The sequence below is a fragment of the Salmo trutta genome, chromosome 12 (genome assembly GCF_901001165.1).
Source record: "Salmo trutta chromosome 12, fSalTru1.1, whole genome shotgun sequence".
NCBI classification, from domain to species: Eukaryota; Metazoa; Chordata; class Actinopteri; order Salmoniformes; family Salmonidae; genus Salmo; species Salmo trutta.
The window spans coordinates 90758082-90775051 of NC_042968.1; the positions used below are offsets into that span (position 1 = coordinate 90758082).

At 41.7% G+C, this 16970-nt stretch overlaps 1 protein-coding gene across 1 annotated transcript in view; it reads right to left on the bottom strand.

Moving 5' to 3' along the window:
* trpc4a (transient receptor potential cation channel, subfamily C, member 4a) overlaps positions 1-16970 on the bottom strand; it is a 92613-nt gene that overhangs the window by 37239 nt on the left and 38404 nt on the right. The window contains exons 5-6 of the mRNA XM_029770340.1: positions 16490-16666; positions 12866-13066 (exon numbers count right to left, since the gene is read on the bottom strand). Coding sequence (XP_029626200.1) covers positions 12866-13066; positions 16490-16666 — 378 coding nt within the window. The remainder of the gene's footprint in view (positions 1-12865; positions 13067-16489; positions 16667-16970) is intronic.

Genomic DNA, 16970 nt, shown 5'->3' on the forward strand with positions numbered 1-16970 from the left:
TAGTGTCAGCTAAATACTTACAGAAATCTCTGGAACAAGCTAACATCTCTGTTGATGAGTCTACGATACGTAAAACACTAAACAAGAATGGTCTTCATGGGAGGACACCAAGGAAGAAGCCACTACAGTCCAAAAAAAACGTTGCACATCTGAAGTTTGTAAAAGAGCACCTGGATGTTCCACAGCGCTACTGGCAAAACATTCTGTGGACAGATGAAACTACAGTTGAGTTGTTTTGAAGGAACACACAATACTATGTGTGGAGAAAAAAGGTACACCACACCAACATCAAAACCTCATCCCAACTCTAAAGTATGGTGGAGGGAACATCATGGTTTGGGGCCGCTTTGCTGTCTCAGGGCCTGGACAGCTTGCTATCATAGATGTAAAAATGAATTCCCAAGTTTATCAAGACATTTTCGCAGGAGAATGTTAGGCTATCTGTCCGCCAATTGAAGCTTAACAGAAGTTGGTTGATGCAACAGGACAACAACACAAAACACAGAAGTAAATCAACAACAGAATGGCTTCAACAGAAGAAAATACGCCTTCTGGAGTGGCCCAGTCAGAGTCCTGACCTCAACCCGATTGGGATGCAGTGGCATGACCTCAAGAGAGCAGTTCACACTAGACATCTCAAGAATATTGCTGAACTCAACTAGTTTTGTAAAGAGGAATGGTCCAAAATTCCTCCTGACCGTTGTGCAGGTCTGATCCGCAACCATAGAAAATATTTGGTTGAGTTTATAGCTGCCAAAGGAGGGTTAACCAGTTATTAAGTCCAAGGGTTCACATACTTTTTCCACCCTGCACTATACACGGTGTGTTCAATAAAGACATGAAAACGTATAATTGTTTCTTTATTGTTGTGACCTAGATGAAGATCAGATCAAATTTTATGACCAATTTATGCAAAAATCCAGGTATTTCCAAAGGGTTCACCTACTTTTCTTGCCACTGTATCTACCTCCATCACTCCAGTATCCCTGCACATTGTAAATATGGTACTGGAACTGACCCTGTGTATATAGTATGCTTAATTACTTTCTTTACATTTCTTCTTATTTGTCGTGTGTTTTCTTTCTAGCATTTCATTGTCATTGATTATTGCGGTTGGATATTGAGTTTGCAAGACAGGCATTTCCCTGCACTTGTGCATGTGATATAATTTTTTTTAAATATACATCTCTGTTGATATCATGTACATTGTGGAGCCTCTGTCTGTCTGTCTGTCTGTCTGTCTGTCTGTCTGTCTGTCTGTCTGTCTGTCTGTCTGTCTGTCTGTCTGTCTGTCTGTCTGTCTGTCTGTCTGTCTATAAATTGCCAAAGTGCCGCACATAGTGGCTTGCTTGTTGGCGTGCTGGCAGCATATAGCAGCAATTTGGTTGTCCATCAAGAATTCAGCATAGCAACTTTTTATGAAGGTCTGGTTATTAAATGGGTCAATAGTTTCATCTACTCTCTGATTCATGACTTTATTCAGAGGTAAATGGTAATACGCTCCAAACCGCTCGGGTGACAAACAAACGTTGTTTCCCTCCAATCGAACGTATATTCAAGTAGAGTAAATACATATTGAAAATGTAAAAACAAACGGATGTATTATTAGCTAGCTACAGTGCAGGCTAACTCAAATGAGCTGCTAACGTAGCTAGCTAGCTACAGTATCTAGCCAACTTTACATATTTTATAGCTAGCTAGCTAAGTGAATTTAGATATCACCAGCTACCTTAATTCATATTAGCATGCTATGTAGATGTATTTATCAAAAGGCTCCTTAACAGCTTCTACCCCCAAGCCATAAGACTGCTGAACAGAGAGAGAGAGAGAGAGAGAGACAGAGAGAGAGACACAGAGAAAGAGAGAGAGACTGACACAGAACCACAGATAGACAGATAGCGAAAAGGGAGTGAGATTATTATTTCATGAGACTATATCGTCCATCTTGTCTGCCTCCCCACCATGTCAACAGTGCTCTCTCTGTGTGTGTCCTTACATGGCTGGAAAACTCCACTTCTGTTAGTCTAAGACAGTGCAGACAGCGAGGTCAGACAGACTGAGATGAAGGATGACAAAATACTACAGTAACCTCCGACTTCCTCAGGATGTATATCTGTGTGTAATAGCAGAATACTATAGTCTCCTACCTCTTTCTGGTGGTATGTGATGGCCAGTCTGAATCTAGCCAGGTCGTAGGCTATCCAGAAGGCCAAAGTGAGTTACTTTAAAGAGCAGTTCTCTCTCTGTAGGTCTAACCCCAAGAGGTTCCGGAAAACGGTTAAAGACTCGGAGAATAAACCCTCCTCCTCATAGCTGCTCATGTCCCTTAATGGTGATGATGTGTTATTTACTGACAAGAAGCACATGGCTGAGCTCTTTATCTTCTTAGGGCTAGGCTCCTTTTTTTTCTCAGTTTCCTGCCTGAACGATGTGCCAAAAGTAAACTGCCTATAGCTCAGGCCCTGAAGTTTGTAGAAATGTTAAAATAATGTAGGAGACTATAACACAATAGATATGGTAGGAGAAAATCCAAAGAAATCCTCTTAGAAATACAAGAGAAAAGGTCATATTGAACATTAGCTCCCAGGATGCATTCCTATGGCTTCCACAGGGTGTCAGCAGTCTATGTTCAAGGTTTCCGGCTTGTAACTTCAAAAACGAATAAGAAATAACAGTTTTATTAGAAGGACACAGTCTTGGAAATGTGTGTTTGCGTGCGTCATGAAAACATTACGCACCTGCTAAAATCGGTTTCCTATTGAACATACTTAATTAATCACCAATTCTATAAGTCAAGATTCCTATTTGACTCAGCCACACCTCATTGCCTGTCCACCACTTCTTCATCTCCCAGCCCTGCTGCTCCTCCCACGTTTTCCACCTGCACCGCTACAAAGTTTCTCACTGAGTCTGAGATGCTAAAACTTGCACCCAAAAAAAACATATTGGTCAGATGGTTTAGATCTTTTAAGGTTACAGCCCCTATCATCTCTGACCTTTTTAACCTGTCTCTCCTGGGAGGTTCCCAGTGCTTGGAAGGCAACCACGGCACCTCCTTTATTTAAAGGGGGAAATCAAGCTGATCCTAACTGTTATAGGCCAATTTATATCTTGTCCTGTTTATCAAAAGTGTTGGAAAAAACTGAATCAACTGACTGGTTTTCTTGATGTCTATAGTATTCTCTCTGGTATGTATTCAGGTTAGGGATGTGTCACTGTAACCTCACAGGTTCTAAACGATGTCACCACTCTGCTCTAAGCAATGTTGTGCTGCTTATTTTTTATTTACTTGGTCAAAGCTTTTGATACGGTAGACCATTCCATTCTTGTGGGCCGGCTAAGGAGTACTGGTGTCTCTGAGGGGCCTTCGGACTGGTTTGTTAACTACATCTCTCAAAGAGTGCAGTGTATGAAGTCAGAACATCTGCTGTCTCAGCCATTGCCTGTCACCAAGGGAGTACCCCAAGGCTTGATCCTAGGCCACAAACTCTTCTCAATATACATCAACAACATACAATGCATTCGGAAAGTATTCAGAGCCCTTGATTTTTCCACATTTTGTTACGTTACAGCCTTATTCTAAAATGGATTAAATAATTTCCCCCCCTCATCAATCTACACACAATACCCCACAATGACAAAGCAAAAACAAGTTTAAATATTTTTTTGCTAATTTATAAAATAAAAAACCCCCGGAAGTATCACATTTACATAAGTATTCAGACCCTTTACTCAGTACTTTGTTGAAGCACATTTGGCAGCGATTACAGCCTCGAGTCTTCTTGGGTATGACGCTACAAGCTTGGCACACCTGTCTTTGGGGAGTTTCTCCCATTCTTGTCTGCAGATCCTTTCAAGCTCTGTCAGGTTGGATGGGGAGTGTCGCTGCACAGCTATTTTCAGTTCTCTCCAGAGATGTTCGATCGAGTTCAAGTCCGGGCTCTCAGAGTCCTTTAGGTGCCTTTTGGCAAACTCCAAGCGGGCTGTCATGTACCTCTTACTGAGGAGTGGCTTCCGTCTGACCACTCTACCATAAAGGCCTGATTGGTTTGAGTTCTGCAGAGATGGTTCTCCCATCTCCACAGAGGAACTCTGGTGCTCTGTCAGAGTGTCCTTCTCCCCCGAATGCTCAGTTTGCCTCAGAACTCTACGGACAATTTCTTCCACCTGTCAACTGTGGTACCTTATGGGGTACTGTGTGTAGATGAATCAAATAAATGTTTTCTTCATACATTTTAAAATAAGGCTGTAACGCAACAAAATTTGGAAAAAGTCAAGGGGTCTGAATACTTTCCGAATGCACTGTAGCTCAGGCAGTAGGAAGCTCCTCATCCATTTAATGTATATGCAGATGATACAATCTTATACTCAGCTGGCCCCTCCCCAGATTTTGTGTTAAACGCTCTACAACAAAGCTTTCTTACTGTCCAACAAGCTTTCTCTGCCCTTAACCTTGTTCTGAACACTTCCAAAACAAAGGTAATGTGGTTCGGTAAGAAGAATGCCCTGGCCGCCCCTTCGGTGTGATTACTACTGCTGAGGGTTTAGTGCTTGACGTAGTCACCTTATAGTCACCTTTTACATCACTTCGGGACTAGGAAGAGCTTGGTTTTATTTGTTTGAAAAGTTTGTTATTTGAAAGTGTATTGGAAAGTTCTTTGTAGCTAGCTATCTTCTTAGTTTGTGTCCTGCAATGCAGTTGGCATCAGTTGCTGGGACTGCTTGTCTCTTTCCAGTGATCCTGCCGACCAAGGACGGGTCTGAGGAGCTATTTGTTGTTTTCAATGTTTGCTGTGACCTGCCCTGTCTGGAACTGTGAGGAGTAACAGCGGAACCTACAATACTAGCTACCATGACAAAGACCAAAGCTGGCGGGAGTACCATTGAGGACAGTGGTGTCTCTCTATCACACACGAAGGATCTTTTAAACAAACAAAAAGTTGTTAGTACAACAAGAAAATAGCTTCAAGTGTTTTATCCAAATACTCGTGGATTCTACTAATAAAATAATGGACGACCTGACCAGAGAGGTCCAGGACCTGAAGAACAGTTCGCAGTTCTCCCAGGGTAAGCTCGATGAGTTGAAACAGGAGAACAGCAAGATGACAGCAATCTGTAAGTCATTGAGAGAGGACATCATTTCTATGTGTGAATCCATCATAACAATGACAGATAAATCAAACTATCTCAAGGGACAATCAAGAAGGAACAACATGGTTGTGGGCAGAACTGCAGAATCTCCACATGAGACCTGGATGGAGTCTGAGGACAAAGTGAGGGAAATGATCTCTGAGAAATTGAAGATGGACCACAGGAAGATTGAGGTGGAGCGCGCCCACAGGACTGGAAAACCCACCACCGGCCCAGGTGATAGGCCCAGGCCAATAGTGGTCAAGTTCCTGACGTTCAAGGACAAGGTAGCTGTTCTGGAAAGAACCAAGAACTTGAGAGGAACGTATATCTTCCTCAACGAGGACCATCCTGAAGCTGTGCACCAGAAGAGGAAAGAACTGATCCCAGCCATGAAAGCTGCCAGACATTGCGTACATCCGCTATGACAGGTTTACTGTCCACCCTCCCTCCCAGAAGCCTGAAAGGGATGAGAGAGCCAAGCCTATGGCTCCGTAGCTTCAAACCCACAGCACACACACATACACAATGGTCTGCTGAATGTATATTTTTTTCTCTTGCTTTGTTTGCTCTTTTCAGTATTATGTCTATCTCTGATAAGCTACCAGGGAAAGGGCTGAAAATAGCCCATATTAATATAGCTAACATCTGTAGAAGAGACAGGAATGCTTATAGGGGAGGTGTTGCTGTATATATTCAGAGCCATATCCCTGTAATGCTTAGAGAAGATCTTATGTCAAGTGTTATTGAAGTGTTGTGGTTGCAGGTTCACTTGGCACATCTAAAGTATTTTATTTTGGGGTGTTGCTATAGGCCACCAAGTGCTAACAGTCAGTATCTAAATAATATGTGTGAAATTCTTGATAGTGTATGTGATGTAAACAGGTCTACTTTCTTAGGGACCTGAATATTGACTAGTTTTCATCAAGCTGTCCACTCAAGAGGAAGCTTCTCACTGTAACCAGTGTCTGTAATCTGGTTCAGGTTATTAATCAACCTACCAGGGTGTTAACAAACACTACAGGAACAAGATCATCCACATGTATCGATCATTTTTACTAATACTGTAGAACTTTGTTCTAAAGCTGTATCTGTACCCATTAGATGCAGTGATTACAATATAGTGGCTATATCCAGGAAAGCCAAAGTTCCAACAGCTGGGCCTAAAATAGTGTATAAGAGATCATACAAAAGATTTTGCTGTGACTCTTATGTGGATGATGTTAAACTTTGTGTTGGTCTGATGTGATTAATGAGGAGCATCCAGATGCTGCACTTGATGAGTTTATGAATCTGCTTCTTCCAATTATTGATGAACATGCACCTGTTAAGAAACTGACTGTTAGAACTGTTAAGGCTCCAAGGGATTGATGAGGAATTGAAAAACTGTATGGTTGAAAGAGATGGGGCAAAAGGAGTGGCTAATAAGTCTGGCTGCATATCAGACTGGCTTACTTACTGCAAATTGAGAAATGATGTAACTAAACTCAACAAAATGAAGAAGAAACTATATTATAAAGCCAAGATCAATGAGATAAAGATTGATGGAAAAAACATTGGAGTACTTTAACCCTCCTGCTGTGTTCCGGTCGAATTGGACCGATATACAAGTTTTACCTCTGAAAAATGTAGTTAATTTGATCTGATTGTCATCCGGTTCCATGAGTTTGTCCACACAGGGCATCTGAACACACAAAATACATGTTGATGATTTCCATAAAATGGTGGGTGTTTTATTTAACTTTTGTACACATGTGGTGTATATGTGGGTCAAAAATGACCGTGTCATTAGAAATGAATGGGTGAGACTACAATTAGTGTATAACATTGAGTTCAGGCACATGCCCATTTATCAGATGGACACACTTCCTCACCCAGACCCCCACATGCATGTGTGTTTGAGCGCGCACACACACACACCACACAAACACCTCACTCCCCTTCTTGGCTTCCATGGAAACCTTTCCCCAATAGAATCTTTCCCCCACGGGAACCACACCTGTTGGCATTCTCACAAACAATCGCAACATTGTTTCAATAATATATATATAACTTTTCTCGCAGCTTATATAAAGCTTTCTTGAGGCCTTGCTCACAATTCGTTCTGTGGCAGCACAATGACCAAAATATATACTGTATGTGAGGGTATTGATCATATCTTTGATCATGACACTGGTGAGGAGGAGAGAGAGTACTTGCTAAACTTTGACACAAAGTATTTTTTGATAAATATCACAATATATTTCATATGAGTATTTGTTTTAGTCAAAATAATCCATACATTATGCTTTTTTTACTCAAAAACGAGTTGTATGAGCTCAGGTCAAAGAGGCCTACAGGCCATAAATATCAAATAGAAGTTCAAAACGTGTAATGTTCACAAGATCTTAAGTTGATAAAAAGATCTAACACAACATTAGGTGATAATATATGTATTATTATGGATTTATAATCAGAATTAATGGGGCAGTCATTTTGGACCGGGAACACAGAATGAATTCACATGAAACGAAAAACAACAGGAGGGTTAAATTAAATTCTGGGCAGAAAGACAAGTTCAACTCCATCTTTCATCGAATCAGATGGCTTATTCATCACGAAACCATTTGATGTTTACAATTATTTTATTTCATTGGCAAAGTGGGCAAACGTAGGCAGGAAATGCCAATAACGAAGAGTGAGCAATTGTATACATGCATAAAAAAAAAAATAATGAAAGAAAAGCATTGGAAGTTTGAATTTTGTAAAGTTAGAGAGGTGGAAAAAAATATTGTTATCGATCAATACTGACAAACCTCCTGGCATTGACAACTTAGATGGAAAGCTACTGAGGATGATAGCTGACTGTATTGCCCATTCTGTCATATTTTAATGATAATCTGAGCCTAGAGGAAAGTATTTGTCCTCAGGTCTGGAAGGAAGCCAAAGTTATTCCGCTACCCAAGAGTGGTAAAGTGGCCTTCACTGGTTCTAACAGCAGACCTATCAGCTTGCTGCCAGCTCTTAGCAAACTGTTGGAAAAAAATGTGTTTTACCAAATACACTGCTATTTCTCTGTAAATAAATTAACAACAGACTTTCAGCATGCTTATAGAGAAGGGCACTCAACATGTACTGCACTGACACAAATTATTCATGATTGGTTGAAAGAAATTGATAATAAGGAGATTGTGGGAGCTGTACTGTTAGATTTCAGTGAAGCCTTTGATATTATTGACCATAACCTGTTTTAAAAAAAGCGTATGTGTTATGGCTTTTCAACCTCTACCATATTGTGGATTCAGAGCTATCTATCTATTAGAACTCAAATGGGTTTCTTTAATGGAAGCTTCTCTAATGTTAAACATGTAAAGTGTGGTGTACCGCAGGGCAGCTCTCGAGGCCCTCTACTCTTTTCTTTTTTACCAATGACCTGCCACTGGCATTAAACAAAGCATGTGTGTCCATGTATGCTGATGATTCAACCATATACGCATCAGCAACCACAGCTAAGGAAGTCACTGAAACCTTTATGTAGTGTTGTGGTCTCCCTTTATGTAGTGTTGTGATCTCCCTCTTTATGTAGTGTTGTGGTCTCTCTCTTTATGTAATGTTGTGGTCTCTCTCTTTATGTAGTGTTGTGGTCTCTCTTTATGTAGTGGTGTGATCTCTCTCTTTATGTAGTGTTGTGATCTCCCTCTTTATGTAGTGTTGTGGTCTCTCTCTTTATGTAGTGTTGTGGTCTCTCTCTTTATGTAGTGTTGTGGTCTCTCTTTATGTAGTGTTGTGGTCTCTCTCTTTATGTAGTGTTGTGGTCTCTCTCTTTATGTAGTGTTGTGGTCTCTCTCTTTATGTAGTGTTGTGGTCTCTCTCTTTATGTAGTGTTGTGGTCTCTCTCTTTATGTAGTGTTGTGGTCTCTCTTTATGTAGTATTGTGGTCTCTCTTTATGTAGTGTTGTGGTCTCTATGTAGTGTTGTGGTCTCTCTCTTTATGTAGTGTTGTGGTCTCTCTTTATGTAGTATTGTGGTCTCTCTCTTTATGTAGTGTTGTGGTCTCTCTCTTTATGTAGTGCTGTGTTCTCTCTCTTCATGTAGTGTTGTGGTCTCTCTCTTTATGTAGTGTTGTGGTCTCTCTTTATGTAGTGTTGTGGTCTCTCTTTATGTAGTGTTGTGGTCTCTCTCTTTATGTAGTGTTGTGGTCTCTCTTTATGTAGTGTTGTGGTCTCTCTTTATGTAGTGTTGTGGTCTCCCTCTTTATGTAGTGTTGTGGTCTCTCTTTATGTAGTATTGTGGTCTCTCTCTTTATGTAGTGTTGTGGTCTCTCTCTTTATGTAGTGCTGTGGTCTCTCTCTTTATGTAGTGCTGTGGTCTCTCTCTTTATGTAGTGTTGTGGTCTCTCTCTTTATGTAGTGCTGTGGTCTCTCTCTTTATGTAGTGTTGTGGTCTCTCTCTTTATGTAGTGTTGTGGTCTCTCTCTTTATGTAGTGCTGTGGTCTCTCTCTTTATGTAGTGCTGTGGTCTCTCTCTTTATGTAGTGTTGTGGTCTCTCTTTATGTAGTGTTGTGGTCTCTCTTTATGTAGTGTTGTGGTCTCTTTATGTAGTGTTGTGGTCTCTCTCTTTATGTAGTGTTGTGGAGTCTCTCTTGTCGTGATGTGTGTTTTGTCCTATATTTTTCATCTCAGCCCCCGCAGGAAGCATTTTGCCTCTTGGTAGGCCATCATTGTAAATAAGAATTTGTTCTTGGTTAAATAAAGGTTCAATAAAAACATGTGGTGTGTAGTGTAATGTACTAGTGTATATGGTATAAACTTCTACCTCTTTCTGGCAGTATGTATTGGCTAGTTTGAGTCTTGCCAGGTCGTAGTGAGTAGTGCAGTACTGTAGTAGTGTATTAGTGTAGTGCAGTACTGTAGTAGTGTATTAGTGTAGTGTAGTACTGTAGTAGTGTATTAGTGTAGTGTAGTACTGTAGTGTATTAGTGTAGTAGTGTAGTGTATTAGTGTAGTACTGTAGTAGTGTATTAGTGTAGTAGTGTAGTGTATTAGTGTAGTACTGTAGTGTATTAGTGTAGTGTAGTACTGTAGTAGTGTATTAGTGTAGTACTGTAGTGTATTAGTGTAGTGTAGTACTGTAGTGTATTAGTGTAGTGTAGTACTGTAGTAGTGTATTAGTGTAGTACTGTAGTGTATTAGTGTAGTACTGTAGTGTATTTGTGTAGTACTGTAGTGTATTAGTGTAGTACTGTAGTAGTGTATTAGTGTAGTACTGTAGTGTATTAGTGTAGTACTGTAGTGTATTTGTGTAGTACTGTAGTAGTGTATTTGTGTAGTACTGTAGTGTATTAGTGTAGTACTGTAGTGTATTAGTGTAGTACTGTAGTGTATTAGTGTAGTACTGTAGTAGTGTATTAGTGTAGTAGTGTAGTGTATTAGTGTAGTACTGTAGTGTATTAGTGTAGTGTAGTACTGTAGTGTATTAGTGTAGTGTAGTACTGTAGTGTGGTAGTGTAGTGTAGTACTGTAGTAGTGTATTAGTGTAGTAGTGTAGTGTATTAGTGTAGTACTGTAGTGTATTTGTGTAGTACTGTAGTAGTGTATTTGTGTAGTACTGTAGTGTATTAGTGTAGTACTGTAGTGTATTAGTGTAGTACTGTAGTGTATTAGTGTAGTACTGTAGTAGTGTATTAGTGTAATAGTGTAGTGTATTAGTGTAGTACTGTAGTGTATTAGTGTAGTGTAGTACTGTAGTGTATTAGTGTAGTACTGTAGTGTGGTAGTGTAGTGTAGTACTGTAGTAGTGTATTAGTGTAGTAGTGTAGTGTATTAGTGTAGTAGTGTAGTGTATTAGTGTAGTACGGTAGTGTGGTAGTGTAGTGTAGTACTGTAGTAGTGTATTAGTGTAGTGCAGTACTGTAGTAGTGTATTAGTGTAGTGTAGTACTGTAGTGTATTAGTGTAGTAGTGTAGTGTATTTGTGTAGTACTGTAGTGTATTAGTGTAGTGCAGTACTGTAGTAGTGTATTAGTGTAGTAGTGTAGTGTATTTGTGTAGTACTGTAGTGTATTAGTGTAGTGCAGTACTGTAGTGTGGTAGTGTAGTGTAGTACTGTAGTAGGGTAGTGTAGTACTGTAGTAGTATAGTTTAGTGCTGTAGTAGTGTAGTGTAGTAGTGTAGTACTGTAGTAATGTAGTAGTGTAGTATAGTGGTGTAGCAAAGTAGTGTAGTACTGTTGTAGTGTAGTAGTGTAGTAGAGTGTAGTACTGTAGTAGTGTAGTGTAGTATAGTGTAGGGTAGTGCTGTAGCAGTGGAGTGTAGTAGTGTAGTCTAGTACTGTAGAAGTATAGTGGTATAGTACTGTAGTAGTGTACATATACACTGAACAAAAATATAAACGCAACATGCAAAAATGTATATGATTTTACTGAGTTACAGTTGGTATAAGAAAATTAGTCAATTGAAATAAATTCATTAGACCCTAATCTATGGATTTCACATGACTGGGCAGGGGCACAGCCATGGGTTGGCCTGGAAGGGCATAGGCCCACCCACTGGGGAGCCAGGCCCAGCCAATCAGAATTAGCTTTCCCCACAAAAGGGCTTCATTACAGACAGAAATAATCCTCAATTCCATCAACTTGTCACAGTGTGCTCTACTGGTGGAGAGGTCAGGTGCAGGAGAGCAGAGAGTTGTGAACAGGCGCACACTTTATTTCGGCAGAGGCAATAAAACAGACAAGACGCCACTGCGTCAAAACCTCCAACCAAAGGTACAAGTGCAAGGAGCGAAACAGTCACAAAAATGATCGAATGTTTTTTCAATAAACATCCTTCGTTTAAAAACCACGGAACAACGGGTAAAAACCCAGCCTGGCGCGTACACACGAAAAATCAATTTCCCACAAAGACATGGGGGAGAGGAGCAGGGGACTAAATACATGCAGTGTGATTAGGGAATGTAAACCAGGTGTGCAGGGAACAAGACAAAACAAATGGATACATGAAAAATGGAGCGGCGATGGCTAGAAAGCCGGTGACGTCGACCGCCGAACGCCGCCCGAACAAGGAGAGGAGCCGACTTTGGCGGAAGTCGTGACACAACTGTCCGGGTGGATGGTCTCAGACGATCCCGCAGGTAAAGAAGCTGGATGTGGTGGTCCTGGGCTAGCATGGTTACACGTGGTGTGCAGTTGTGAGGCCAGTTGAACGCACTGCCAAATTCTCTAAAATGTCGTTGGAGGCGGCTTATGGTACAGAAATGAACCTTCAGTTCTCTGGCAACAGCTCTGGTATACATTCCTGCAGTCAGCATGCCGATTGCACGCTCCCTCAAAACTTGAGACATCTGTGGAATTGTGTTGTGTGACAAAACTGCCTTTTAATGTCCCCAGCACAAGGTGCACCTGTGTCATGATCATGCTGTTTAATCAGCTTTTTGATACACCACACCTGTCAGGTGGATGGATTATCTTGGCAAATGAGAAATGCTCTCCAACAACGATTTAAACAAATGTGTGCACAAAATTTGACAGAAATAAGCTTTTTGTGCATAATGACAATGTCTGGTATTTTTGATTTCAGCTCATGAAACATGGGACCAATACTTTACATGTTGCTTAATATTTTTGTTCAGTGTAGTATAAACTCCTACCTCCTTCCGGTGGTATTTAACAGCCAGTTTTAGTCTAGCCAGGTAGTTGTGTGTAGTGTAGTAGTGTGTAGTGTAGTAGTGTAGTTGGGTGTATAGTATAAACTCCTACCTCTTTCTGGTGATATTTAATAGCCAATTTGAGTCTAGCCAGGTCGTTGTTTCCCTCCTCCTCCAGCAGGTTGATGTCATCTCTGTAGTTCAGGATCATCTCCAGCTCTCTGGAGCTCCTGGTCTGATCCAGAAGGTCTTTAGCAAACTGCTTACACTGTTGGGATAACTCCTCATACTCCGACTTAAACTCGTTCTCCACCTGGGGTAAAGGGAGCGCAAAGTATATTAATTCATTCATTCAATGAAAAACCCAGGGCTCCAAAGATCATCATAAGATTAGCTTGGAGTGAAGGGATCTTAATTTACTCAACCAACCACCCAGCCAGCCAGCCAGCCAATCAGCCAGCCTTCTTCTTCTTCTTCTTCTTCTTCTTCTATGAGGTTTAACGGCGGTTGGCATCCAATTTGTTGTATTACCGCCACCTACTAGACTGGAGTACAACTCCTTTACACTTTGCTTCATAGATAAAATGTAATAAATCTTTACCCTACCATCTAACACTACACTCACTCATTTCAAAATTATATAACATGAACACCCCCGCTACTCCACTAATTAAATGTATTTATTCCTCATGTCATTATCCTGAAAGTCCTTGACATCCCCACTTAACACATCCTGTAACTCTTCTGATGTCAAGTCAAAATACCTCTCTGCATCTGCCACCACAACCTCAAGTTTCTGCAACTTCAGTTCCATCCCTGCAGTACTGTTGATAAGCATTGCTATAAATGCTAAAAATCCAATCTTACTGAAGCTTACATATCACTTTTTGGCCTATCCCTCTGTACTGGTATATCTCTACTACTCTCACCACTCCTCCCTCTTAACCCATCTTCCTCTACTTTCTTCACTGCCTCAGCATATGACAACTTCTGCACTACTCTAACCCTGGAAACCTCAACCTGCCTCGCTTGCAAAGGACATTTCTGATCCCCAGCTCCATGGGCACCCCTACAATTAACACATTCCACTACTTTCCCCAATACTACACATTCCTTTTTCTCGTGCCTTTCTGCACACTTCTCACAGCTTGCACCCTCCCTCCTACACACTGCTGCCACCTGCCCATAAGCTGGACACCTGTAACATCGTAATGTATTCGGCACATACGCTTGTACAGGATAATTTATATACAGTTGAAGTCGGAAGTTTAAATACACTTAGGTTGGAGTCATTAAAACTCGTTTTTCAACCACTCCACCAATTTCTTGTTAACAAACTATAGTTTTGGCAAGTCAGTTAGGACATCTACTTTGTGAATGACACAAGTAATTTTTCCAAAAATTGTTTACAGACAGATTATTTCACTTATAATTCACTGTATCACAATTCCAGTGGGCCAGAAGTTTACATACACTAAGTTGACTGTGCCTTTAAACAGCTTGGAAAATTCCAGAAAATTATGTCATGGCTTTAGAAGCTTCTGATAGAATAATTGACATCATTTGAGTCAATTGGAGGTGTACCTATGGATGTATTTCAAGGCCTACCTTCAAACTCAGTGACTCTTTGCTTGACATCATGGGAAAATCAAAAGAAATCAGCCAAGACCTCAGAAAAATAATTCACAAGTGTGGTTCTTCCTTGGGAGCAATTTCCAAACGCCTGAAGGTACCACGTTCATCTGTACAAACAATAGTACACAAGTATAAACACCATGGGACCACGCAGCCGTCATATTGCTCAGGAAGGAGACGCGTTCTGTCTCCTATAGATGACCGTACTTTGGTGCCGAAAAGTGAAAATAAATCCCAGAACAACAGCAAAGGACCTTGTGAAGATGCAAAACCTGCAAAACCTGAAAGGCCGCTCTGCAAGGAAGAAGCCACTGCTCCAAAACCACCATAAAAAATCCGGATAAAGGTTTGCCACTGCACATGGGGACAAAGATCGTACTTTTTGGAGAAATGTCCTCTGGTCTGATGAAACAAAAATAGAACTGTTTGGCCATAATGACCATTGTTATGTTTGAAGGAAAAAGGGGGACGCTTGCAAGCCGAAGAACACCATCCCAACCGTGAAGCACGGGGGTGGCAGCATCATGTTGTGGGGGTGCTTTGTTGCAGGCGGGACTGGTGCACTTCACAAAATAGATGGCATTATGAGAAGGAAAATTATGTGGATATATTGAAGCAACAAATTCACCCAACTTATTGTGGGAAGCTTGTGGAAGGCTACCCAAAACACTTGATACAAGTTAAACAATTTAAAGGCAATGCTACCAAATACTAATTGAGTGTATGTAAACTTCGGACCACTGGGAATGTGATGAAAGAAATAAAAGCTGAAATAAATCATCCTCTCTACTATTATTCTGACATTTCACATTCTTAAAATAAAGTGGTGATCCTAACTGACCTAAGACAGGGATTTTTTATTAGGATGAAATGTCAGAAATTGTGAAAAACTGAGTTCAAATATATTTGGCTAAGGTGTATGTGTAACAGTGTAGGTTCCGTCCCTCTCTTCGCCCCAACCTGGGCTCGAACCAGGGACCCTTGCACACATCAACAACTGACACCCACGAAGCATCGTTACCCATCGCGCCACAAAAGCCGCGGCCCTTGCAACGCAAGGGGAACAACCACTTCAGGTCTCAGAGCAAGTGACGTCACCGATTGAAACGCTATTAGCGCGCACCACCGCTAACTAACTAGCCATTTCACATCGGTTACACTCACCCCCCTTTTGACCTCCTCCTTTTCCGCAGCAACCAATGATCCGGGTCAACAGCATCAATGTAACAGTGTAGGTTCCGTCCCTCTCTTCGCCCCAACCCGGCTCGAACCAGGGACCCTTGCACACATCAACAACTGACACCCACGAAGCATCGTTACCCATCGCTCCACAAAAGCCGCGGCCCTTGCAACGCAAGGGGAACAACCACTTCAGGTCTCAGAGCGAGTGACGTCACCAATTGAAACGCTATTAGCGCGCACCACCTCTAACTAACTAGCCATTTCACATCGGTTACATATGTAAACTTCCGACTTCAACTGTGTCCTAGATTCACTTTTGTCGGGCAAAGACTGAACTTCAAAACTCAACAGAACAGACAATGACTCTTCTGTTTCCCCAGTCTCGCCACCCTGTCTGTGTTGCATCAAATGACGAGCATCACATACACCGTGAAACCACAACTGGATCAGCCAAAAGGCAAGAGTCCACTTTTTCCATAAACTTCACTCCTACTGTCAGACTCATCTTTATGTTGACCCTCGGTTCAAGCCTCGGGCTCAGAGAACTTCACCAAACCTACCACCTCTGATCACCCTCATTCACTTCCATTTTCCCTCCTGTCTTCAATCAATCAGTTGCCCCTTGATCATTCCTCACCTTGCTAAGTTAATGTAGTTCCCATGGCACTTATCATAAGAGTAGAGGTGTTAACCCTGGTGTCTTGGCTAAATTCACAATCTGTCCCTCATACCATCATGGCCACCTAATCATCCCCAGCTTCCATTTGGCTCATTCATCCCCCCTCCTCTCCCCTGTAACTGTTCCCCAGGTTGTTGCTGTAAATGAGAATGTGTCCTCAGTCAACTTACCTGGTGAAATAAAAAAAAATGGTCAACTAATCAATCAATAGATCACCCCCCCCTCTTGATCAAACCTCACCTTGCTAAGCTCCTGTAGTTCCCAGCTCAGTCTGAATGCTGTGAGGAAGGGGTCTTCACTGGAGAGGGCGATGAGGGAAGGGCTGGACAGGGCTCGGTAGATGTTGAGACGGGATCGGGAGTGGCGAAGGCTGTCCACATCCGAGCTGGACACACACTCCACACAGTTACAACGCACCTGGAAACACACGACACACCCTCCACACAGTTACAACGCACCTGGAAACACACGACACACCCTCCACACAGTTACAACGCACCTGGAAACACACGACACACCCTCCACACAGTTACAACGCACCTGGAAACACACGACACACCCTCCACACAGTTACAACGCACCTGGAAACACACGACACACCCTCCGCACAGTTACAACGCACCAGGAAACACACGACACACCCTCCGCACAGTTACAACGCACCTGGAAACACACGACACACCCTCCACACAGTTACAACGCACCTGGAAACACACGACAC